Source organism: Sturnira hondurensis, unplaced genomic scaffold (genome assembly GCF_014824575.4).
Source record: "Sturnira hondurensis isolate 20B ecotype Veracruz unplaced genomic scaffold, ASM1482457v3 Scaffold0004136, whole genome shotgun sequence".
Taxonomy (NCBI): domain Eukaryota; kingdom Metazoa; phylum Chordata; class Mammalia; order Chiroptera; family Phyllostomidae; genus Sturnira; species Sturnira hondurensis.
The window spans coordinates 845,732-870,611 of NW_028076767.1; the positions used below are offsets into that span (position 1 = coordinate 845,732).

Consider the following 24,880-nt stretch of genomic DNA (forward strand, 5'->3'; position numbering starts at 1 on the left):
TTATATGCGGAGTGAGGACCGGGGGAGCCCATAGAGCTTTTAAAGACAATGTATGATTATGTACTCCAACATTTAACTTTCTCCGCAGGGGCGCCAGACACCCCCACCCCCATCCCGCGCTCAGCTACAGAGTGCGCCTGCGCCTGGTCCAAGGCTGTGTGGTTGCCAGGAAACCGTGAAGACGCGGTTCCTGTCCCAGGATTGATTAGCTTCACCATGGCCAAATTCGTGCTTGCGGGTGAGTGATCGCTGCGTGAGCCGGCAGATCGCTCAAAATAGCGAAAATTGCTCGCCTTCTCTGGCCGCTTGGCGGTGATCTTCTTAACTGGCTTCTGTTGTAGCAACGTCAGCCTCCACAAGGACCACTTCAGGCTTTCTCATGCATGCATTCAAAGATGTTTATTGGGCGGTGACCCTGCGTAAAGTACTACCGGACACTGGAGGTGGAGTTGGGAAAGATATGGCCCTTCCTCGAGGAGCTTTCAGTCTAATGGGGTACAGAAGCATGTGAACAAGTAATTTTTGTACAGTGTGATTAATGCAATGAGGGGGAGGGACTCAGGACTTGGGGGTAGGGGCGTGACAGGAGTCAATTTGTCAAAGTTTAGAACAGGGAGTCCGTACCAGATAAAGACACAGAGGCTGCAAATCTCATGGCCTAATAGACGATATGGATCTGGAGGAAGTGAGTGGACTTGGGGCTAGAACAGCCTGGAAGCTGGAGCAGGATCCCCAAGTGCACCAAGCAAAGGCGTTTGAACTGTATCATGAAGTCGATAAGGAGCCATCGAAAAAATTTTAAACAGGAGAATTTCCTTGTCAGCAGTGGAGAGGAAGGATTGGAAATGACGACTGGCATCAAGAAAAGCACTGAAGAGGCTTTTAGTACAGTTCTATCATGCCTGCCTCCTTCCCTTCTCAGCAAGTTTCTTAAGAGAGTAGACTGCCCTTCTATCTCTAGGTTCTTCTTGCACTCAGTCTGGCTTCTACATCTGCCTCCTTTCCAAACTAATCCTCACAAAAGTCACCAATGACTTCAGAGAAGTTGTCCTGTCCTTGTCTTATTGGACCTCTTTGACAAAGTGACACAATTGGCACCTCTCCGAAAATCCATTTTGTTTGCTTCTTTATTCATTCAGAGGAATATTTCTGAGCACCGATGGACTGTACGGTGGGCAGGCAGTGGTAGAGGTGCACGGACTGCGGCACTTGTGGCAGCATTGGGGCAGGGTTCAGCAGTGGCTGTGGCGGAGGGCTTTATTTCCTCAGGGAGCTTCCCAGAGGGAGTGACTTTTAAGCAAAAACCTGAAAGATGTGAAAGAGCTGCTTGGCAGAGAGGAGGGAAGAGGGAAGAGAGTAATTTAGGCATGAGTAGCCGGATGTGGTGTTGGAAGGAGGAAAGTTAGCTTGATGATGATAGAGTATACAAGCAATAGAAAATTGAAATAGATTTAGTAGGACTGGAGCAAAGAGTACAAGGAACAGAGAATCATAGCCTGGGGCCAGAGTTAGGTAATGTAGATTCTTGTGAACCATGTTCATTATTTTAAACTTTACCCAAAGTACGTGGAAGATTTTTGGAAGGGGAGACATAATCAAATTTGCATTTTATCTGAGTGTTATCTCTGCAGTGTGAGAAGAGAAAGACTGGGTGGCAAGAGCCCAGGTAGGTGCTACAGTGCAGTGAGGGGATAATGGTGGCCTGACCTAGGATGGTAGACAACACACATGGAAAGAAGGAAGTGGATTGAAGAGATGTTCAGAAGGCAGAATCCATAGAACTAGTTGTCTAATTGGGTGGAGGAAGACAGGTAAGGGAAAGAAAGAGTTAAAATTATTCCCAAGCAGTGGTTTGGATGACTGGGTAGATGAGAGCTTATTGCAAAAAGGAGAAGAGCAGACTTAATACTCTGGATACTTTTAATACTCTTAGATAACTGGGTAAATGAACATAAAAAGAAAGAGCAGATTTAGTGGGGAAGTGGTGGCAAAATCTGTCATAGATATGCTGAGTGTCTACGGGTCATTCAGAAGGAGATGAAAAAATACTGGAAGGTATGGATGGGGTAATGAGATAGGTCGGAATTGGAAATAGATTGCTGCTTGAGACCAGGAGAGTGGAAGAGATTGGCCAGCAAGAACCCGTAGGGTATGAAGATAAGATAAGAAGCCTTGCAGAATGCTTACCTTTTAATGGACTGATAAAGGAATAAGAACCTACAAAGTATAGTGAGGAATGGCCAGAGAAGTAGAAGGAAATCCAGGAGAACGCCCAAGCATAATGGGTACTTCAAAAGTGTAGGAGGGGGCCAAATTCTGCCATGGGTCAATAAGAAAAGGATCAAAAAGTATCCATTAGTCCTGGCTGGTGTGGCTCAGAGGATTGAGTTCAGGCCGCTGACCCAAGGCTGCCAGTTGGATTTCCAATCAAGGCACATGCCTGGGTTGCAGGCCAGGTCAGGTCCCCCAGTAGGGGGCGTGCAAGAGGCTCCCACACATTGATGTTTCTCTCCCTCTCTCTCCCTCCTTTACCCTTTTTCTTTCTAAAATACATAAGTAATCAGAAAAAATTTAAGTATCCATTGGAGCTCTGGCTGGTGTGGCTCAGTTGATTAGAGCGTCATCCTGTAGACCAAAAGGTCATGGTGGTCAGGGCACGTATCCCAGTTGCAGGTTTGATCCCTACATGGGCACATACCAGAAGGCAATCAGTCAATGCCTGTCTGTCTGCCTATCTGTCTGCCGGTCTCTCTCTCAGCAATGAAAAATAATCCTTGGGTGAGGATTAAAAAAATAATAAAAGAAAGTACCCATTAGATTTAGTGACATGGAGGTCCTTGGTGACCTTCTAGACAATTATGGGAAAAGCCAGATTGCTGCAGGGTGAGAAATACATGGGAGAACTGAAGATGGCAAGTTAGAGAACGCTTCCAATTTTTTAATTAAAAAAAAGTTCTAATAGAAAGGTAAAGTTTAATAGAAAAGGTCACATGGAAGATAACAGAGTAACTACAGAGGCCATGGGCTTTTGGTTTTTAGTAGAAAAGAAACTTAAATATAATGAGTATATTTAAATACAAAGGAAAATGGTCATTAGAAACAGAGATAAGATGCCAGAAAGAAGGTATAACCAACGGAGCAGAATCAGTGGAAACTCTGAAGGCAGAACAGGGTAGTATTCAGAGCGTAAGTGGTAAGACTGGTCCTGGACCAAGGAGGCAGGATTCCTCTTCCATTGGACAGGAGAAAGAAGGAAAGGATGAGTCCGAATACAGACAGGCTTGGCTGGAGGTTGTGGGATTTCCCAACTGATGCCCTTTTCTATGAATTGCCTTTATTTTTGTAAAGTAGTGGGCAAAGTTGTCTCTTGGAGAGAAGGACGAGTTTTGAAGGAAGTGGACAAAGTCTGGAACAGCAGTTGTGGAGAAGAGAAGAGAGCGTTGCTAAGGGAAGCCAATCTTTAGGCAGATTTGAGGGACAGTTGAGGTTGGTGACCACGAATTTAATGGCACCTTTCTGCTCGGTTCTGCCACATTCCTCCAGGGTGCCTAGCAGACCTCAGCACAGAAAAGGCAGGTGAAGGGCTGTTAACCAGGCTGGTTTGTCAGAGCAGAGTGGCACAAGATAATTTAAGTCATAAGCCAGAGAGTGGTTTGAATTCGTGAACTATGGATTTGAACTAGATAGGGAGCCTACTAGATAGGAGGAGGTTGAGAGGGGTTTATGACTTAGAAGTCTCTGTGAGGTTGAAGGACTAGTGACTGGGGAAGAATGCTATCGAAAGACTTCTGCACTTGGCTCCTGCCTACTAGACACCCACTTCCACGCACATTGGTAGCTTTAATTTCCTGTGTCTTGATGGCTGCAAAAATCTACATCTTAAGCTCTTATGTGGGACTTGCACTTCACACTTACACATGTAGCCACACGCTGGTCACATCCACTAGGATATACTACATATACCTCCAACTGCACGTGTCTATAATTAATCTCGCCTGTGATTTCTCTCTACCAAGCCCCAGGTCATCCACACAAGCCAGCAAGTACAAGTTATTCCAGACTCTTCTCTCTTCCCCCAATTCTCCCTGCCACGTACATCAAATCCACATGTGATTCTACCACTCCTCACCTCACACTTTGTCTATTCATGGGTAGCAATGAATAGTTCATTGTTGGCAGTTCATGCTTAATTAATAGCATGGAAACCTCTGAGAGGAAGTGAATTCTAACATAATACTGGAGGAGAGTGAATATTTAATAGTTTTTTTTTCCTTTCCACATTTTGTTACTTAAATTCTGACTTTCTTTTTTGCCAATACCATAAAAATCAAAAGTTTATGTGGTGGCAACTTATACTATAACTCTGTTATAAAGTATAACCATATGATTAATTCTGTAATTACATAGCATATACTTATCATTGCATAGCTATTTTTGTATGATAAAAGAAAGCATTCCTAATTTGAACTCTTCTAGGTAGAGCGGATTGCCCATTTTATGCTAAAGCAGAAGTCCTGGCAGACTATTTACAGAAGAATCTTCCCGATTTTCAGATATATAAAATTACACAACATCCTCATGTCTGGGAGGTAAGTAGCCTTTCTAATCTGTTAAATCATCTCTCTCACACACACGAATGTGTTCCAATTTGATTTATATTAGCTAGTATATCAGATAGGCTTTCAGTAACTAATGTACATGTACTACTGATATTTTACTACTAAAAAAATAAATCTTCACTTATCAGTCTCAATGCATTATTTTCCCCCTAACATCTAGTAGAACAAACAAGGCCCTAACCAATAAATAGAGTAAATTTGGCTATTCCCCCCCCCAAAAAATCCAGGTAACTTATATTTGCAGTTTTAAACATTTCATCTATATTCACATTAGTTTCTAACGTGATGAGGTGCTTGTTGTTTGAAATACCCTTCTTTGGGACTGGGTTTCCCCAGAAACAGACTGACATGGTGTTTTAGGTGAAGGAATTTCCTGTACTGGTCAGGGAGTGGGGGGTGCTCTTGGCAGCAACATCCTGGGAAGGAATAAGGGCAGCAGCGCAGCAGCAGGCAATGGGGGGCATTGAATTGCCATCCAACTGCAACAGAGAACTCAACCTGCCCTACGGGGGAATCTGAGTCTGGGTCGGCCCTTCAGAGATATCCCCCAAACAGGGGAGAGGGCTGGGCTTTGTACTCCCCTAGTTAACAGTCTGTGGATGCTGGTTCCCCCAGGAACGGATTTCACTTAAGGCAAGGGAGCTTCCTTGGGCTAAGATCAGTTCCCGGAAGGAGACTCAGCTGAGGCGTTGAGTGTCTTGGTCATGAAGGGGAAACCTGGGCTGTGAGGACAGGACCTGGTGCACCTCACCAGTCAGGCCTGTGGGATCCATACGCTCTGTGTAATAGATTCCCATCAACGCCATGAACAGCCCTTTGAGGATTCTGGTTGGCCACGCCCCCTAGGGAAACTTTATAAGGAAATTAGTCAAATGAACTACAGTCTCCACGGCACATCTTCAGGGTTGTAACCAGCACTCATCATCTTTCTTCTCTGCCCTCCATTACAGATTCCCCTCACCTTCTGATGGCCGGGGTGCCTTATCAGTTGTAATGACCTACATCTGTATCTTTAAAGGCCCCGAGCCTTGGTCTCCATTCCCTTTCCGGGATGGGACTGCTGCATGTGTCCATTTGCTCGCAGAATTGAGCAAGATAGCAACAGAGATGCCCCATAAATCATCTAGAAAACAAATATTCTTTCCTGCCAGCATTGGGTAATAACTGCACTTTTTGCTCCTGGTCGTCAGGGCCAGTTACCTCTCTGGGACGGTAACTCCCTTCTTGGCCTGCAGGTCTCATTGGCACAGGTGCTCAGAGTGAGCAAGAGGCAGCTATAGCTCAAAGTTTAATGGGAGTCTCCTTGATAGAAGCATTCCCTACCTTGAGATTTAGAGCCTGCAGACCCACAGAGTCTAGGGAGAGTGGGGTTTCAGAAGCACAAATTCCCCACGTGGGTGACTGGAAGTGGTGGTAAGTAGGGTCACTCCTAATTTCACCCTTTGGTTTCTAGATTCACACATTCTACCTATTGGGGCAAAACACTATATTTATTGCATACTGAAAGATCTTTAGACAATTCTTTACCCAGAATATGGGTTGATTCAAATCCAGATGAATCATTGTCATGTCCAAGGTGGAAGGGGTCCAAATATAATCAACTTGCTACCAAATGGCTAGTTCATGTCTTCGAGGGATAATGCCATTATGAGAGGGTCAGCATTGGTCTCTGCTGCCACACATTGGACATTTAGTGGCAGCAAGACCTACATCAGCTTTGGTGAGTGGCAGCTTGGTCTCTAAGGTCACTGCATAACCTCTCTGTCTTCATGAGCCCACTGGGCCTTCAGCTGTCTAATCTGTCTTCCTGCTGGTTCGTTTAGTGATTCTTCCACAATAGACACGCTCTGGCGCGCACTGGCCCCTGGTTTGCCTTTCAAGATTCTATCATCCCGATGGCCTGGAGTCCAGCTCTGTAGAAGCAAGTCCTTTAACAGAGCTGCCCTGGCCCACAATGAACAGCCACACAGGGCTTCTCAGCAACACCAAGACCCCTTTTTGCCATGCATTCCTCATCGCTTTGGTGAACACAATAACCCGAAGCCCTTCCCGAGTACGTTTTTATCTAAGCTTTTTGATCCCTTCTTCCGCTGTCTTCCAAGGTAGTTCTGGCATTTCTATTTCATTTCACGTGAGCCACCACCTTCTCCGAGCTTAGGAGAAGCAGGGCGCGCCCTCTTGAATTGAAGAGGGGTGATTCATGCTGATACCTTCTCCCTTGTCCAACTCTGTGTCTCACTTTTGACTCAGCGCCCCAGGGGCCAGGCCTGGACATACTCTTGTGGCTCTCCCAGGATAGCAACATGCCCTTGGTGCTGAAGGTCCTTTGAGGTCAAGTCCCTTTCTTCGATAGACTCAGCATTTCACTGGTCAGGCTGTGTTGTGAATAGAGGGGCGGTGGTGGAATCCTCACCGAAGTACTGTTTGCTTTAAGGTGGGATAAAGGCAGAGAGATTTCAACATCAGAAGGGAAATTCAGTTCCAAGATTTTGTTGGTAATGTAGCCTCACTATACATTGCCTCCAAAGACAAGCGTGCTATCGTGTGCGTCACCCCTATGAAGGTTGCTGTCTATCTCTACTGAGCTCTTGTCTTAGGGAGGTCTGATCTACACAAACCAGATAATAATTGAAGGTTTTTCAAATAAACATTGTCAGAAATTCCCAGGTAACTTTTAGCTCATTAATTTAATCTGAATAATATAAACTATACTCAAAGATTTGGAAAGCAATATCAAATTTATATGGCCCTAAGACTGGAAATATCTCATATAAACAAACAAAGGAGAAATCAGTTGAATTTTTTTTTAAATCAGTTTACTTGGAACACTTGGTTCCTCTTTAACATAGTCTTCTCAGCAAAGAGAGCAACTTTCTGTACTTTTATTTGGTCAGCAAATTTAAAGAATATTTTTTCTTATTTGATTAATTTGTCACTTAACTCATCACCATTTTCTACACTTACAGTTTTACAGTTTAAGACATCTAAATTTTGCATACAGGGAGGGGAGGAAATTTCAGGGGAAATAGGGGAGGGATTTAGAGGAACAAATATAAAAGATACATGGACAACAACTAAGAAGGGTGGAAATGGGAGGGAGTGGGGGAGGATGGGGGGTGGGTTGGGATGGGAGTAATAGACAGAAAACTGTACTTGAAAAATAACTAAATAAATTATAAAAAATTAAAATGAATTTTACATACAAATAGTAAAAGTAAAAGCCAACCTACTATTTTAGTATTTGAATTCTAAATTGTTGAATATTGAGGCAGATTTACTGTGCAACTTCACTTGGAATATCTTTTAATAGGAGTGGCTGAAAGATTTGTGTGAAAAGAATAAATGGAACCACAAAAATTCCCCCATCATCTGGAGAGAGCTGTTGGACCGTGGAGGAAAGGGTTTGCTTTTGGGAGGATACAATGAGTTTCTGGAGCACGCTCAGGTATGTCGATGAAGTTGATTTAGCCGTTCGAAACATTACCATTCTCTCACATGGTTTTCTTTTCCCAGTGTCTTGCTTTCTAAAGTATTCTCGCAGCTTTCCATCCTGGCTTTAAACAAGGCCTTTCCATTATAGCCATTGTCAGCTGACTGTCTTTCCTCTACTGTTGACCTTTTCTTCTGCGATGTTTAGCTTTACTATGGTGTCACCTCTAGTATGACGACTGAGATGATGAAGGTAATTGCTGGAGAGAACCTGGAGGCACATATGAAAAAAGAGCTGGAGACAGAACCGCAGAAAGACCTCACTGAACCCTTGCAGGTCTGGATCACCAGGTGGGACGGTCAAACCCCAGGATTTGTGAGATAGGCTTGTTATGTTTAGAAAGGAGGAGGATGTGGAATTACATGCTAGAGGAATATCTGAATGTCAAGTTTGAGATTTGTATATCTAGATAGATAGATAGATAGATATGCATGTGTGTATCTCCCAATATAGCCCATGTATGATCGTTAGGTCATATATGTATTGAATATGTGTGTGCATATGTATACACACATATTAAATCTAAAAGCAACTTTATAGCAAATGTATTTATTCTGATAACACTGTCTCCAGCTCTCATCCCCTCCTTCTGTGTCTCTCATGCTGTCTCCTGCTCATTCTTGCTCTTACCTTGCCCTTGGTGCCTTTCCTCCCTCTCGCTTGCTTACTTTCCCCTCTCCCCGCTCCTCACCTCACTGACTGTTGCCCTCCACTTTCCTACCCACCAGAGCCGTCTCCACTCTCATCCTACACTCGTTCTCTGTATCCCCAGCCCCTCACTCTTGCTCCTTCTTTCCTTTTTCCTTGTCACCTTTGCTCCCGTTGTTCCCAGTCTTGGCCACTAGTAGTCTTTGTCATTGCTTTTTCCTCCCAGTGTCTCTGCACCCCGTCGCCCTCTCCCTGTCTCTCTTGCTGTCCATCATGCTTTGTCTCTCCCTTCCCGTTTCCTCTGTCCACCCCTCAAACTCTGCCTCACACTGCCCTTCTGACCACATGTGCCTATACCCTGATGGAGACATTCATTTAAAAATTAGGCTGATATGCAATATGTCAAATACAGAAAAGAACTGAGAATGATGTACTGAACCCTCATGAACCTAGCACCTAGATTTCATAAATGTTGTATCTGCTTTAGAATTTTTTAAAGGATTAAAATGGTACAGCTAGTCTTGAAACCCCATTGTACCCCTCCTCGAACCCACCGTGAAAACCAAAAATGCCCGGATGCATTTCCAAACTCCCTTCTAGACTCTCTACAGCTCTCAGTGGATGGCAGACCACACAGGCAAACCACACAGGGAGTGCCGGAGGGTTTCCTGAATTACAGGCACCGATCCCGAGACCTAGACTGTGTAAATCCCAGGCTTCTTTGTAAGGATTTAGAAGAGTCATCCTTTCCCAAAATTGCCATTGCTTCATAGATAAGGGCATGCCATACCAAAGAGCTATGGTTCAGAGAAACTCGTTATTTCTTTATCTTTCTTAGAGAAAATGTAAATGTGTAATTAGAATAGTATGAGTCCGTTCTCTGAAATTTTACTTTCTGCATATTCCATTTTAATTTGAAAAGCCTTATGAACAGATACATTTCTTTTTTCCTATTTATTTAATTGTTGTTCAAGTACAGTTTTCTGTCTTTTACTCCCATTCCAGTCCCCCACAGTGCTCCCCACCTCCCTCCCATTTCCACCCCTGTTAGTTGTTGTCCATGTGTCCTTTATACTGGTTCCTGTGAATCCTTCCCCTTTCCCCCTAAAATTTCCTCCCCTCTCCCCTCTGGTCCCTGTCAGCCTGTTCTGTATTTCAGTGTCTTTGGTTATATTTTGCTTGCTTGTTTGTTTTGTTGTTTAGGTTCCTGTTAAAGGTGAGATCGTATGGTATTTGTCTTTCACCGCCTGGCTTATTTCACTCAGCATAATGCTTTCCAGTTCCATCCATGTAAACAGATACATTTCTTATTTGGGTATTGTTTTCAGATGGTCAGGACAAGGGGTTGGTAGTGAGAATTTCGTTGTTCTGCTTTGGAATTTTAGCCTCCAAAATTGAGTGTTCTCATCAGAAAAGAGGTGTGTGTGAATATGTGAGGTAATGAACATGGTAATTAACCTGATGGGAAGAATCCTTTCACAATATATACATACACAAAATTATACACTTTAAATACCATACAATTTTATTTGTCAATTATACCTCTATAATGATAAATTTTTTAAGAAGAAGCAATAGCATGTATAAAATACGGAGAAATGTTCATACAGCTGTGTGTGCCTATTTAGAATTTTAAATCACCCTATTACCGCACCCGCAGAAATATCCATTATGGATAAAGGCTTAAAAGGACAAAAGATTTAACCATTCCTCATCAGGCTTCGCATTCTTCGCAGCGCCTCTGCCTCTGCCTGCTGCCACCTCATTCCCGTCCTGACCAGCGGTGAAGTGTTCGGAATGCACACGCAAATTAGCATAACTCTCTTTGACAAAAAGCAGGCAGAAGAAACTCTCCAAACCCTGGCAACAGAGACGCAGCACCTGGTGTCACCCTTCTTGCAGAGCGTGGCTGTCTGCACAAGGGCAGAGGAGGCCTTCCGCGGGGCCCACGTGGTCCTCATCCTGGACGACCCCGTGGACAGGGAGGTGCGCACGATGGAGGAGTACACCCGCAGCAGGGTGCCGCTGTGCAGGCTCCTCGGGCACCTGATCGAGAAGAACGCTCACGAATCTGTCAGGGTGATCGTAGGAGGGAAAACCTTCGTCAACCTTAAAACGGTGTTGCTGATCAGATACGCCCCAAAGGTGGCGCACAATATCATCGCTGTGGCGCTGGGGGTGGAAGGGCAAGCCAAAGCTGCCCTGGCCCGAAAACTGAAAACATCCCCCTCCTGTGAGTGAGCCCCTGTTTCTGGTTCTGTTTCTAAACACCATGATTTCAGACCCGCTAGGAAGAACACTGTACCTTCTGGGATCCTTCTGGAATCTGGATTAGAACGCCAGAGGCAGATACAAAGACCTCACTGTGTCATTTGACTACTGTGCCAGTATTTTTTAACTGTCTTTCATGACTACCTGGCTTTGTCCATCATTATAAAAATTAATAAGCAAATATAATACAAGGTTGCTTTGTACTCTTCCAGTAATAATTTGAAACCCAATATTCTGTTTTCTCCACGATAACAGTTAACTAAGGGAATCAGTGTTTTTTAAAAAATCATTGAGATCAGTGTACCAGCTGCTATTGTTGTGAGGGGAAAAAATAATTAAAAAATATTTACAGCCCTGGCTGGTGTAGCTCAGTGGATTGAGCGCTGGCCTGTGAACCAGAGGATCGCGGTTCGATTCCCAGTCAGGGCACATGCCTGGGTTGCAGGCCAGTTCCTGGCAGGGGACACAGAGAGGCAACCATACACTGATATTTCTTTCCTTCTCTCCTTCCCTTCCCCTCTAAAGATAAATAAATTAAATTAAAAAAATATTTACAATGAAACCCTATGTTAAAGTGGCTGCACCCCACTTCCTAATTGTGTGACTTTGGGCAATTCCTTAACCTGGCTGTGCCTCAGTTTCCTCACCCGTAAGATGAGAATGTTAGTAGCACCGAGAATTGATGTGAGGATTCAATGCGATAATATTTCTAAAGTGTTTAGGAAAACCCCTGGCATGTGGTCATCATATGCAAGGGCATTATACCTGCCCATGGGGTTATGATACCTGGTCAGTTTCTGCTCCTGTTAACCTTTGAACTAATAGATATCAGAATCATATGAAGGATGAGACTGGAGCAGAAAATGCATTGCTGTATTTAAAAGGAGGTTGCTATATTTAAAAAAATATTTGTTGTTCTGGCTGGTGTGGCTCAGTGAATTGAGCGCGGGCCTGCAAACCACACGATCCCGGTTTGATTTCCAGTCAGGGCACGTGCCTGGGTTGCCGGCCAGTTCCCAGCAGGGGACACACCAGAGGCAACCATACATTGACATTTCTCTCCCTCTCCCCTTCCCTTCCCCTCTAAAGATAAATAAANCTATTGTTGTGAGGGAAAAAAATAATTAAAAAATATTTACAGCCCTGGCTGGTGTAGCTCAGTGGACTGAGCGCGGGCCTGTGAACCAGAGGATCGCGGTTCGATTCCCAGCCAGGGCACATGCCTGGGTTGCAGGCCGGTTCCCTGCAGGCCAACTTCCAGCAGGGGATGCACGAAAGGCAACCATACATTGATGTTTCTCTCCCTCTCTCCTTCCCATCTAAAGATAAATACATATAAAAAAAATATTTACAGCCCTGGCTGGTGTAGCTCAGTGGATTGAGCGCGGGCCTGCGAACCAGACGATCGTGGTCCAATTCCCAGTCAGGGCACATGCCTGGGTTGCAGGCCAGTTCCTGGCAGGGGACACAGAGAGGCAACCATACATTGATACGTCTCTCCTTCTCTCCTTCCCTTACCCTCTAAAGATAAATAAATAAAATTTAAAAAATATTTACAGTGAAGCCCTATGTTAAAGTGGCTGCACCCCACTTCCTAATTGTGTGACTTTGGGCAATTCCTTAACCTTGCTGTGCCTCAGTTGCCTCACCCGTAAGATGAGAATGTTAGTAGCACCGAGAATTGATGTGAGGATTCAATGCGATAATATTTCTAAAGTGTTTAGGAAAACCCCTGGCATGTGGTCATCATATGCAAGGGCATTATACCTGCCCATGGGGTTATGATACCTGGTCAGTTTCTGCTCCTGTTAACCTTTGAACTAATAGATATCAGAATCATATGAAGGCTGAGACTGGAGCAGAAAATGCATTGCTGTATTTAAAAGGAGGTTGCTATATTTAAAAAAATATTTGTTGTTCTGGCTGGTGTGGCTCAGTGAATTGAGCGCGGGCCTGCAAACCACACGATCCCGGTTTGATTTCCAGTCAGGGCACGTGCCTGGGTTGCCGGCCAGTTCCCAGCAGGGGACACACCAGAGGCAACCATACATTGACATTTCTCTCCCTCTCCCCTTCCCTTCCCCTCTAAAGATAAATAAATAAAATCTTTTAAAAAATAAAATAAAATAAAGAATACTTGTCGTACTTGACAAACCTTAGCTATTTGTGGCCTTAGATGGAGCAGGCAGAGCAGGGTCCTTGGAGAATGCAGGGAGGTACAAGGCATTCCCTCCAGCATTGGGAAGATGCTGAGACATGAGCCCAGAGTGCTCCGAGTGGGCTGTAACGGACTTCAGTGGGTCCCTGATGTGTTACAGCAGGAGCTGAATTATCCGTTTCTTTACAGTGAGGCCCTGGAACCGTAACTTTTGGTGTTCTTGCATAAACACAGATCTTTAGTGTCTTGTACCCAGGGTCAGTGCTCACCTCAGCCAAATCGATACTAGAATTAGTCAGTAGGAGCGCAAAACATTTTCTAATCCTTTTATCTCTGTTGCCAACCAACCTCACATGCATATGTGCAGGTAATGATTTATCACAAAAGATCTATGATCTGCCAATGAAAATGTCGAGAAAAGCAGTGACACAAAATGGACAAGGAGGTGAGATGTGGGGTCGCAGGGGCTTTCAACCAGAAGGCTGCCCTCTTGTGGGTCTGCTGGTACCATATCCTAAGCCCTGCTGTACTCCAAGACAAGCATGCAAGAAGCAGAAAAGAGAAAAACAAACAACAGTTGGGAAAAGGGAAGAGAGACATGAAAGGGACAGTAGTAAAAGTAGAATTGTCAGTGGAGCAGCATAGCAAGGAGAAGCTCAGCAATGACAGAGACGGAGTTGATCAAACTGACTTGAAACACAAAAACCGTCAAGGAGAATCACTCAGGGAAAAATCCAGATGCCAAGAGGGTAGCAGACCTTTCCAGGATATCCCTGAGTTCACTTCACACATAATTCGGTCTCTCAGACTATGTGCTTTTGCTTAATTGGGACTCTTTCTGGTGCAGGTGACAGGACATCCTCTCAAAGTGACTAAAGTCAGACAGAGAACTATTTCACGCAACTGAAAAATGCCAGAGGTGGTTCTGATTTTAGGCACAGCTGGATGCTGGGGCTCAAGTGAGGATGTCAGGACTGGCTTGCCCTCTCTCTTGGCCTATGGCTCAGCTCCGCTTCCCTCAGAATTGGCTTGACTCACAGGCAGGCTCTCTAAGGAGCACCAAAACGATCCCTGGCATGCCTACTCTAACAGCTTTATAGCTTAGCTCCCCCAGTGGAAAGGTGGCACTGTCTCACTGTCTCTCGATTCTTTGAAGTAGCAGGATGATACCTCAGGCCTGGACCACAGGCCCATCTTTGAGATCAGTCATTGTGAGGAAGAATCTGGAATTTTGGTTTCATGCCTATTGATAAACCTAAGAGGTGAGGACAGCCTCACTCAAACCACATGGACTGGAGCTGGGGAACAGTGATTATTTAAATAAAAACCAGGATGATGCTAAAGGGAAAAAGTCAGAAGAGATGCTGGGATGAAAAAAGCAGATGTCTAGTATTATTTAGGGCACCAGAGCTATAAAAGGCCTGCAAGCTGATAAGAAAGACAATACCCATTGAGATTTAAAGGCTTTTTTAGACTTTAGAAACAAAGTATTCTTACTTCATGAGTCATTTTGATGAGAGACTCTCAGAGGAGCATGGTAGGCGAGATCCATTTCTCACCCTCTTCTCCCCCTGCCCTGTCTCTTGCTATAAAGTTTCAAAAGGCCACTCATTTTTTCAGCTTCTCTAGCATCTTGGGGTGGTCAAGTGATGTAGTCTACTTAAAGTCACTTGGAAAAGATATTTCACTCCCTGGGAAGGCAAAGGAGGAAGCCTCTATCTTGTCCTCTCCCCAACTGCCTGCCTTTGAACACAACTGTGAGAGTGCAACACCTGAGCTGCTGCAGCCATTTTAGCACCATGAGGGGAAGGCCAAGAGAATAGCAACTGGGAGCTGCTGAACAAGCACCAGGTTCACTGCTTACCTTGACATTTTGTTATCTGAGAAAAGAAAATTTCTTCTACTTTAGCCAAGTCAGCAAGATATCCTGCTACTTAAAGCCAATGGCAATCTTACCTCATACAGGAGAATAGGAAAGAATGTCATCTTTAGTATAGGAAGTGGTGTGGCCTTATAAGAGAATTGAATTTTGAAGCAAATATGCAAGTTAATAAATAATCAGTAAAAGTACTTATTTTCACTTTGGATACAGTAGTCCTAGAAAATTTACAATTATAGAATCATAATACCAATCCTTATTTCTCTGTAACTCTATCCTCTTATTTTTCTTTAAAGTCTGCATCACTTTGTACAGTAGTTGCTTTCGCGCCCACCCCCTTCCACCCCCAGAATGCTGTAGGGATTTCGGCTGATTGGCCTTCTGAGCCTACCACCTAGAAGTGCCTCACCCACAGAAGGTAATTCGCTAGGTGTGCATTGATTAAAATGTTCCTCAGGGCCCTCTTATTATAACACCCTCATCCTGCAGCAAACAAAACCCACCCAGGGAGTTAAGTGATTTGCCCAAATTTTTATTCCAGTCTAGAATTAAGTACTTTTTTTTTGTCAGAATCAAAGAGGATAAGGAGTTCTGTTACAGCAAGCAGAGTGAGGAAATTAGGACCAAGGCCAGTGGTATTCTCAGTTGCCGTTTCTTCAGGGAGCATTCGGTGTTCCTTGATATCAACTGTATGCCCACACCATTCGTGGATCACTAAGGACTGCCAGCCCCTGATTAAGGAGGTGACCGATCTGCATCCTTTGCGCACTTTCTGGCCCCGTACACTTCGATCTGTTTTACAGCGAAAGGACCAATCCTAAAACAAACACAGAAACAAAAAAATAGGCTGCAGACAATTTTTTATATTAACATTCCTTGTTATGTTAATTTTTATTTCTTTTCTTCACAGGCATCAAAGATGTGATAGTCTGGGGTAACATTAGTGGATGTGGCTACGTTGATCTGAGAAAGGCCAAGGTTTACAGATACGACAGTGCTGTCTGGGGGCCTCCTCACTTTGCACGCCCTGTTTTAAGTTTGATCTTTGATAGGTACTGTGCATTTCTAAGTGAGGCGTACTAACGATATTGAATATACATTTAATAAAGGGACAGTAGTAAAACGATCTTTTAAATGACCTGGAAAATCTGTGAGCAAAAATAACCTGACGCTCTTCACACTTACGTTTGTTCGCGCTCTCTGTTGAAGAAACAGAAATTTCCACAGGATTGCAACTAGTCAGCCCCCACCCCCAATGTATTTGCTTTTGAGATGAATTTTTATATTTTAGATCATCCTTAAAGTGACTCCATAGTCCATTAAAGATATCTTTAAAGCAAGCATATGTAAAGTGACTCTTACTAACTTGAAGACGGAGATATGTATCCCAGTTGAAATTAGTTGAACATTTTCAAGAACGGGGAGTGGAGGAGTGAGCCTCGTGGGGTGCCCCATCCCAGGAGAAGCAGAGTGGAGAAGTGTGAGGGGCACAGCCTAAGAACCAAGCCTCCTGAGCCGAGATCCTCACTGAGCCAATGCCACTCGGGACACGATACTTCCCCTCTCTATTGCCCCGTGTTTTCACCTACAAAGTAGAAATGATAACTTCGTAGGGGCCTTCTAGGGCACCTGGGAAGGCTAAATGCGTTAATGTTACAGGTCGAGCACTGAGAACGGTGCCCACCCCACCACCCTCAACACTCCCCCTGTGCGCAGGCAGAGGAAAGAAAGGGGCAGGGGCGCCTTTGAAGCACTTTCCTAACTTGGCAGCACCTCCCTTTCCAATGCCCCTCCCTTTCCTCCCTCAGACCTCAGGAACTCGGTCCACCCCTAGGAAGCACGTGTCTGCAGGTGCACCCTCTAGGAGCGTGACTCCCCAGCACTGGCCGCCGCTGGGCAGGCGCGGGCCCCGCGGAGCTGCGTCGGGGTGGCTGAGCAGGGCAGCAGTCCAGGGCTCACTCTAGTCCAGCTGGGCGCGTCCCTGACTCTCCACTTCAGATTACAAAACATGATTTCCCACGGTCTCAAGGTGAATAACTCATGCTTTATGATGTTAGTTTATTGATGAAGTGTACCACTGTTTCCAAGATAGTACCTACACAGCACACATTCTCTGTAAAGGAGGCATTCCTTCTGACAGCCTTTGACCATATGTATATATGTATATATGTCAGGCATTCGTTCTGACAGCTGGGGTCCATGTGTATAGCATCATGTTGAAACGTGGTGATTTCCTTCTGCTCTGTTGTATCACTTCTCAATCGACTTTTTATGGGATTGAAGAAGCTTGAAGAAAGGACCCAGGAAGTCACATCTCTATTTTGTGGAGGTGATTTCTTATGCTCAGATTCCCTGACCCAGGAAACAGTCTTCGTCATTTCCATTTCTCCCTCCACTGAAAAATGTTTTCCTTCTCTCCTTATAGTGAGTGGGTGAACAAAGAGTTTGTGGCAACTCTTAACGAGTGGATCGCCACAGGAAAACAATTTCGAGGCATCTTAGCTGCACACAGTATAGCCACTACCTTGAAATACTGGTACCACGGCTCACCGCCTGGGGAGATCGTGTCACTAGGAGTACTGAGTGAAGGTAAACCTGGTCTTTCACACCTGGCAATAGTGAAAAACCTGCGTGTGTGCCTTGTACTCCTACTTCTTTGTCCCCACCTGTTATCTCTTAACATGACCTGTAAGTTGTCTGGATTTTCCCAACTTCATAATTGTGTTCCCTGTATTTCTTGATTGTTAGTGGAACCACCATTCTCCCCAAATCAAGGAAATCTCCCCAAATCAAGGAAATCTCCCCAATTCCCCCAAGCCAGGTTAATCTCTGCCTGTCCTCCGCACTCCTAGAGCAGTGCGCCCCTCGGTCAGAAAGCTTGTCACCGTCACCGCCTGCCTTCGTTGAGGGTGTGGTTAGTGGTGGTGTTCCCTCCAGCAGAGCTCGTACACCCCGAGGGCAGGGCTTTGCCTGGCTCTTCTCCAGACACCGAGCCAGGAAGACACACAAGGAATCTTGAGCGAATTCAAATCAGTATGTTACCCTTTTAGTGGAACAGGCATTTTAAACCTTATCTTCATGTGTGGAAAATGTAGCTAATCTCTTTAGGAATTCAGCAACAAACAACACAATATTGGGGAAGAGGAGACAGTGCTCATTGTCTCCCTGAAGCTGCTCTAGGTAAACTCTCATGTGTTGTCCACTGGTAAAGATGGCTCTTTGCAGAGGAAATAGATAGAAAGTGAACAAATAGAGGACCTGGGATCCCCTCTGAGGACAAACAGATAGATCCTTTTTGGATCCTAGTTTCTGACAACCTGCACTGTGTGCCCTGGTGGCAACATTTTGATGACTAGCATGACAAGCATAATTTTCTTATTTGATTGAGGCACAAAAGGGGGGCAACTTTAGCTGAACGTTGCTCAGTCAGTAACAAGTATTGCCAGTCTTTTTATCCGGAGCACACCCAAACTGGGGACTGAGGGCTGGGACAGAATCACCCGCTTTCCTGCTCCCTCTCTTTCCCTTCCCAGCCCTCACACTTTAGCTCTGCCATAGTCCCCTAAAGAGCAGGACAGATTGGACAAAGGTCTGGGGCTCATGGGCTACGTAGGGGCGCAAGGAAAAGCCTCAGGTAGTAGACAAAAGAAATCAAACAAGATGGAGGAGAAAGACCGCAGCAGCCCTCCAGGCAGAAGTGGGGAGTGTGAACCCGGACAAAGGGGGTGAAGAAGAGGGAACGGTGGTGCTCCCTTCCAAGAGCAACACAGAAAGGGGACTGTCATCTTGGACAGACGCCCAATCAATGCTTCCAGAATGTTCCCTTTCTTCCTGGGAGGAATTGCCAGAAGTTTACTTCCGCTGTTATCACTACAAATCATGCACTAAGTCAGTTCCACAATGCTCAACAGGCGCGTGTGTCTCTTTCTGAGTGTTTTTTGTTTTGCTTTGCTTTGTGTTTGCGCACCGCAGGCCAGTTTGGTGTTGCTGAAGGGGTCGTCTTCTCCATGCCTGCCAAGTGTGAGAATGGAACGTGGGAGGTTCTCACAGATCTGGAAGACATTGAACTGGATAAACAAATACTGACCAGAATAACGAGAGACCTGATTCAGGTAGTATCAGAACAGGTACACGGCAACCGACTTAGATGATCATCTTCAACCCATCCCCTTATGCCAAGGCATACGTTTGTTTGGGGGGGTTCAGTTTGACTCTTATTCCTGAAAACGATAAGGAGCCAACACAAATTTGGAAAAAGTCAGCAGACATACTCTACTCACCTTGTTACATAATTTCTACCATGTTAAAAAATGTGTTGGTTATTTAAAAATCAAGAATAAAAGTGTTTTTCTATTAAAGAACGATTAAGTTTATAATTATGGTCATTTACTTCTCTGATTATAAAATTTTTCAACAGGAGATACTTGTTGCATTTGGAGATGTGAGATATTTTCAGCCACATCGATCAGGTACTTTTTTTAGATGTGATGTTTTATTGGACTGCTCTTAAAAGAGTATTAAAATATTTGTTGAAACTGAGTCACTTTAATATAAATAAATCTAACCCATATTTCATCATCTTTAAACCAGATTATTGATGAAACTGCCAAGTTTATTGTGTCCTTTGAAATAAAACATCTCCTAAGAATGCTAAAGAAACCATATCTTGGAAACATTACCACCTTATAAATGTTGGGCATACAACACATATTAGTTTCCTAGGGCTGCTACAGCCGATTACAACTGGCTGGATGGCTTAAAACAGCAGACATGTATTTTCGCTCATGCCCCTGGAGACTCAAAGACCTAAATGAAGGCATGGGCAGGGGTGTGCTTCCTCCGAAGGCTCTAGGGGAGATTCCTCCCCTGCCTCTTCTTGCACCCAGTGGCTGTGCTTGGCATTCCTGGCTTGTGGCTGCATCACTCAAATCTCAGCCTCTGTTTTCACATGCCTGTCTTCCCCTGTGTGTGTCTGTGTTTCCAAATTCAAGGACATGAGTCATAGCATTTAGGGCCCACCCTAATCCAGCATGACCCCATCTTAACTTGATTATATCTGCTTAAACCCTGTTTCCAAAGAAGATCACATTCGCAAGTACCGGGTGTTAGGGCTTTAACATATCTTTTGGGGAACACAGTTGAACCCCACAACACTGCATTTATTGTGGAGAGCTTTTAAAAAATAATTGCAATGGGCTTATTTTTCTTACTCCGATTTTCTCTAATTATAAACTCACAAGGAAATGCTATTAGCTTTTTTCTTTGCCTTAAGGAAAATATTATCTTAAATATGGAAATAGGAGTATAAAAATAAATTAATTTCTGCAAAGAGCTTTAATTAAATGCATTTGAAGGCCAGCATTCTTTTCTTCTACTAATATTTATGATATGCCAACTACAAACCAGTTCCAGGAGCTACAAACATGGGTGAGTAAGGCAAACCCCTTCTTGCCCTTTGGGAACCCACAGTCCACCCAGCATCACAAATTATACAGCGACTGCAGATTTAGTGAGTCTCAGGCATGAGAAGCACGGGGTGCTGTGTGGTGAGAGCTTGTGCCTGAGAATATAAGGAAAGAACTTAAGGCAGGAAAGCATCTATCAACTTATTCGAAAAACTAAAGAAAAGCTTGTGTGGGCAAAGTGTGAAGACATCAAGTTGGGAGACAGAGGCTTGGAAAACAGACTTGAGAGTGACAGAAGGCTCCTGCATGGAGAGTGACCTGATCAGGTTTGTGGGCAGGTTGGAAAGTAGGTTGCAACAAGGCTAGACTGTTTGCAGACAGGCTAGTAGGGGGAGGACGTGCAGTGACGCCGGGAAGAAGTGGTGGCAGCTGAGGCTATAGGCGGTAGAATTTGGAGAGATATTTGGGAGGTGGAATCACCCAGACCTGATGACAGATTGACTCTGGGGATGAACAGAGGACTCGGGCTCCTTCTGGTTGAGCAGTGGACAGATTGGCCGATGGGGAGGTTGGGGAGGGGAATAGCAATAGAACGTTACTTGAGAAAGAGAGAATATGTGTGTATGTTGGGTGGCAGAGGAGGGCACAGTGTCAGAGTAGAAGAAGAATGAGTTTAATTTCTTACATTGTGATTCTGAATTATCCTTGGGATATCTAAAATGGAAATGGTAAAGAACTGCATACTTCCTGGAGCTCAGAAAGATCTGGACTGCTCTTGTCAAACTGAGAGTTGTTACCTCATGAATAGAAATGAAGCCATAAGAGTGGTGGATATTGTCTAGAGAGAGTGTGTGGGGGGCAGGCCTGGAGGGACTTGGTCTTGATCAAGTAGAAAGGTGGACTGGAAGAAAGGGGTGGTCACAAAGAAAGGACATCCTCGGGAATCTAATATCTTAGGAGACCTAAAGGCAGAGAGTGTTTCAGCAACGAGGGTCAGTCTATACTGTCAGGCCTGAAAAATACCCAGTGGATACATGGCATAGAGGTCATGTGCCACTTTGATGAGAGCAACTGTGTGGAATGGAGAGGGTGGAGATGAGACCACAGTGGGAGGGGAGGACCCTAGCTCAGGGTCCACACTCTGGCTGTGGAGCTCATGTGCTGGGGGTTGTGGGCCAGAAAAGCATGCTGGGTGCTGAGAACACAGGGAAGGCCAGTGACATGGACTTTCTGGAGGAGGTGACATCTGAACCCAGTCACAAGAGAAAAGAAGGCATTGACTAAGCTAACTGGGAGGGGATTCCATTCAGAGAGAGCAACACACACAAGGGCATAAAAATAAGAACTTCTTACAAACTGCCCATTTATTTTTTTCCAGAAAGTAAATTGAGTTTAGAAATGAGTTTAGAAAGTAAGTGAGCCAGAGAGGTCACTTACCTTGGTAAAAGCAATGCAGCCCTTTAGGCAGTGAAGGGACAAGGGCAGATTCTAACTTCAGAATGATCACTCTGTTCATAATGGCAGGGATGAACTGGAGGGGAGAAATCAAAAGCAGTTGAGGGCAGTTGAAAGCAATAATATTGCAAGAATCTGAAGAGGATGTGTGAGCTCCAGGGAGTCAAGAATGCCCTGATGTTTTCGTCATCTGGACACATGGTAGTGTCACTCCCTGAGACAGAACTTCCCAAGCAGTCAGCCACAGATGGGTGGGGTAGGTGGAGCGGTTGATCTCCTTGGCCCTAGAGTCTGAGTCTGGGGCAGCTGGAGTCCCCAGGTTGGTTGTCTCTATTGTCCTCATCATTAGTCATGCATACCAAGTCATGAAAAAGATTAGAAAGCTGTGATTAAGGTAAGGAATATAGGAGGAGCAGGTATTCAAGAGGCAGCTAAGAGAAAATGTCTTGGGTGACAAATGTCTGGCTGGTGATGGGCATGCCTCCCTGGTTAATGTGCAGCAACCACTGGAGAGGGAGAGGGTGAAGCCGGAGGGGAGTGAGGAGAAAGATCCTTAGCGCAGCACTAGAAAACAAGCTCGGAAACGGGATCAGTTTCAAACAGGAAGTGCCTCACTGTGAAGGCCCAAGCAAAGGGAAGAGGTGGTGGCTTTGGATGGAGGGAAGCATGTCGGATTGTGAGTAAGGTAAACCCCTTCTTGCCCTTTTGGAACCCACAGTCCACCAAGCATCACAAATTATACAGTGACTGCAGATTTAGTGAGTCTCAGGCATGAGAAGCACGGGGTGCTGTGTGGTGAGAGCAATGCAGTGTGTTCCTCCAATCCAACACCCCTCCCCCAATCCAACAGAGCAACCAAGACCAGGTCCCCAAGACTAGGGGAAAGGCTAGCATTATAAGGGAAGAGGCATTCTAAGGAAAGGAAATAACTGTTCAAAGGAAAGGAAAAGAGGACAATGGAAAAACGCAGGATTTTTTTTGATCTGAGGACTCAGTAGAAGTTAGAAACCATGAATTTGTAGCAGCTCCAGTGTAGGGCTGTGTGATTTCCTACTAAGGTGCTCATCTACCTGGATGCAGGTGTGGAAACCCAGATGCAGGATTTGTAGTAAGACCTGAATTATTAGAATATACTGCTGCCCCTGCAGTCAGAATAATGCAATTAAAATAAAAAGAGCACTACACTGTGTTCCAACAAAATCCTGAATGTTTCCATGATGCCTTTATTTGGAATATCAAATCATTTCAGAAAAGTTTTTACTTTTCTCATATATTTATCTCAACTTTCTCTTGTTTTTTTTGGCACCATAAATGGGTACCGAGCTAATTTGGTCATTGGCATTGGACATAGAAAAGGAAAATAAGCAGTTTAGATAATTTACTTACCATTTTGGAAGGAAGGAGGTGAGTCAAAGAAGTTCAGGATAATTGCAAGAAAGCCATGAAATGATGAACTATAGGGGTCTAGATTGGATAAGAAGGAAGTAATAAATAGAAATAAAATTAAAAGCCCCAGGTGGGGATGGTATTGAGAACATTTAACAACTTGTATGGTGTAGATTCCAACCGAGTAAAACAGTCACTCCCTCTCAGAATGGATCGACCCGTTAGAACGAAAACTGGCAAGAGACAGGACAACTGCTGCCCTGAGTCCAGACCACCGAGTTCAGGGAGGTCAAAGGTCAAAGTACTGGAAGTGGGAGGAAGGGCAGAGAGGCTGCAGGGAAGAGAGACTGTAGCAGAGGGCGGGCTTTGGGGACTCAGTCTCAGTCTGGCTGGCGGGCGGGTCACCAGGAGCGGGCCGAACCAAACAGAGCCCAGAGGCAGTGCAGGGGCGGAGGGTACAGCCCTGAAAGTCTGATGAGCAGTTGATGTTAGGGCCAAAGCTTTTATTCTCAGAATTTAGAAGCCCTCTGTGTGGCTTCCTTCATTAGGGTGACTTCTAAAGCTGTAAATTCCTTCGTGATAATGGCTATAGAGCAGCCATTCTAAATTTGACTCCATCGACTGGTAGTTACTCCTAAATTTCCCATAATACTTGCATTACAGAGGGCTTTGTGAAAGAAAATGACCTGATTTTATGCTGTTTTTATTAACAAAGGTTAAGGTGTATATGGAGTTGATTGATCTCGACTCAGTCATCATTGGGCTTTGCCCAAAACACTGTTCCAGAGATTCCAAGATTAGAGCTTTGAAAATCATCAGAACTTTGCAGAGTTTGAGCAGCTCTGCTTATTGCCATGTCAATGAGATGATTCATGTAGAATTGTTTAATCTTTCCAATTAAGTTAATACTTAATTTTCTGACTTTCAGAAATTGAAAAGACCACCTCCGCTGACAAGAAAGACAACCAGGAAAGTCAGCAAGTCTCAGATGGTAGGTATATCAATTGGAATCATATTTAAAATCTATTAAAACCTTTGGAGGAAATTACCAGACATTTATTGAGCACCTCCTATGTGCTAGTCACTATGAGAGACGGGGACACAGTAAAGGGATGGTGGCCACACAAACACATCTTGGGGACAGGAGTCATGAGAACATGAAAAGGTAAATGCTAAGATATGCAATGAATGAAAAAGCTCAATGAAACTAAGGTCAAGACAGGTCAAAATGAAAGAACATCTATAATAAGTAATCTAGGAGCTTATAAGGAAAGGAAAGATACTTCTACTGTATGAAGGAGGAAATTTAATAATATCTTGAAATCTAGTTGTGGCCTGAAATGACTAAAGATAGTCAAAGGGGCTTTTATTCAGAAACTGTACCTGTTCATTCACAAAAGATGAAAAACTTTGGGAGATCTACTGTACAACAATGTGCATATAGTTAAAAATACTACATTGTACACCTAAAATTTTGTTCACAGATAGAGTTCATGTTACATATTTTTACTACAATAAAAAAAAACTGTGCTAGGTGCCAGGGACATAAACATAAATTAAACATCTCTC

The 24,880-nt window shown here is 44.3% G+C and overlaps 1 protein-coding gene across 2 annotated transcripts in view; it reads left to right on the forward strand.

The window, feature by feature from the left end:
* Positions 1–170: 170 nt before the first annotated feature.
* The window catches only part of MDH1B (malate dehydrogenase 1B), a 28,297-nt gene continuing 3,587 nt past the window's right edge, over positions 171–24,880 (forward strand). For both annotated transcript variants that reach the window (XM_037043496.1, XM_037043497.1), the window contains exons 1-10: positions 171–238; positions 4,477–4,589; positions 7,930–8,064; positions 8,257–8,399; positions 10,494–10,990; positions 15,976–16,117; positions 17,491–17,654; positions 19,038–19,177; positions 19,483–19,534; positions 24,240–24,302. In XM_037043496.1, the coding sequence (XP_036899391.1) occupies positions 217–238; positions 4,477–4,589; positions 7,930–8,064; positions 8,257–8,399; positions 10,494–10,990; positions 15,976–16,117; positions 17,491–17,654; positions 19,038–19,177; positions 19,483–19,534; positions 24,240–24,302 (1,471 nt within the window). In that variant the 5' untranslated portion in view covers positions 171–216. The remainder of the gene's footprint in view (positions 239–4,476; positions 4,590–7,929; positions 8,065–8,256; positions 8,400–10,493; positions 10,991–15,975; positions 16,118–17,490; positions 17,655–19,037; positions 19,178–19,482; positions 19,535–24,239; positions 24,303–24,880) is intronic.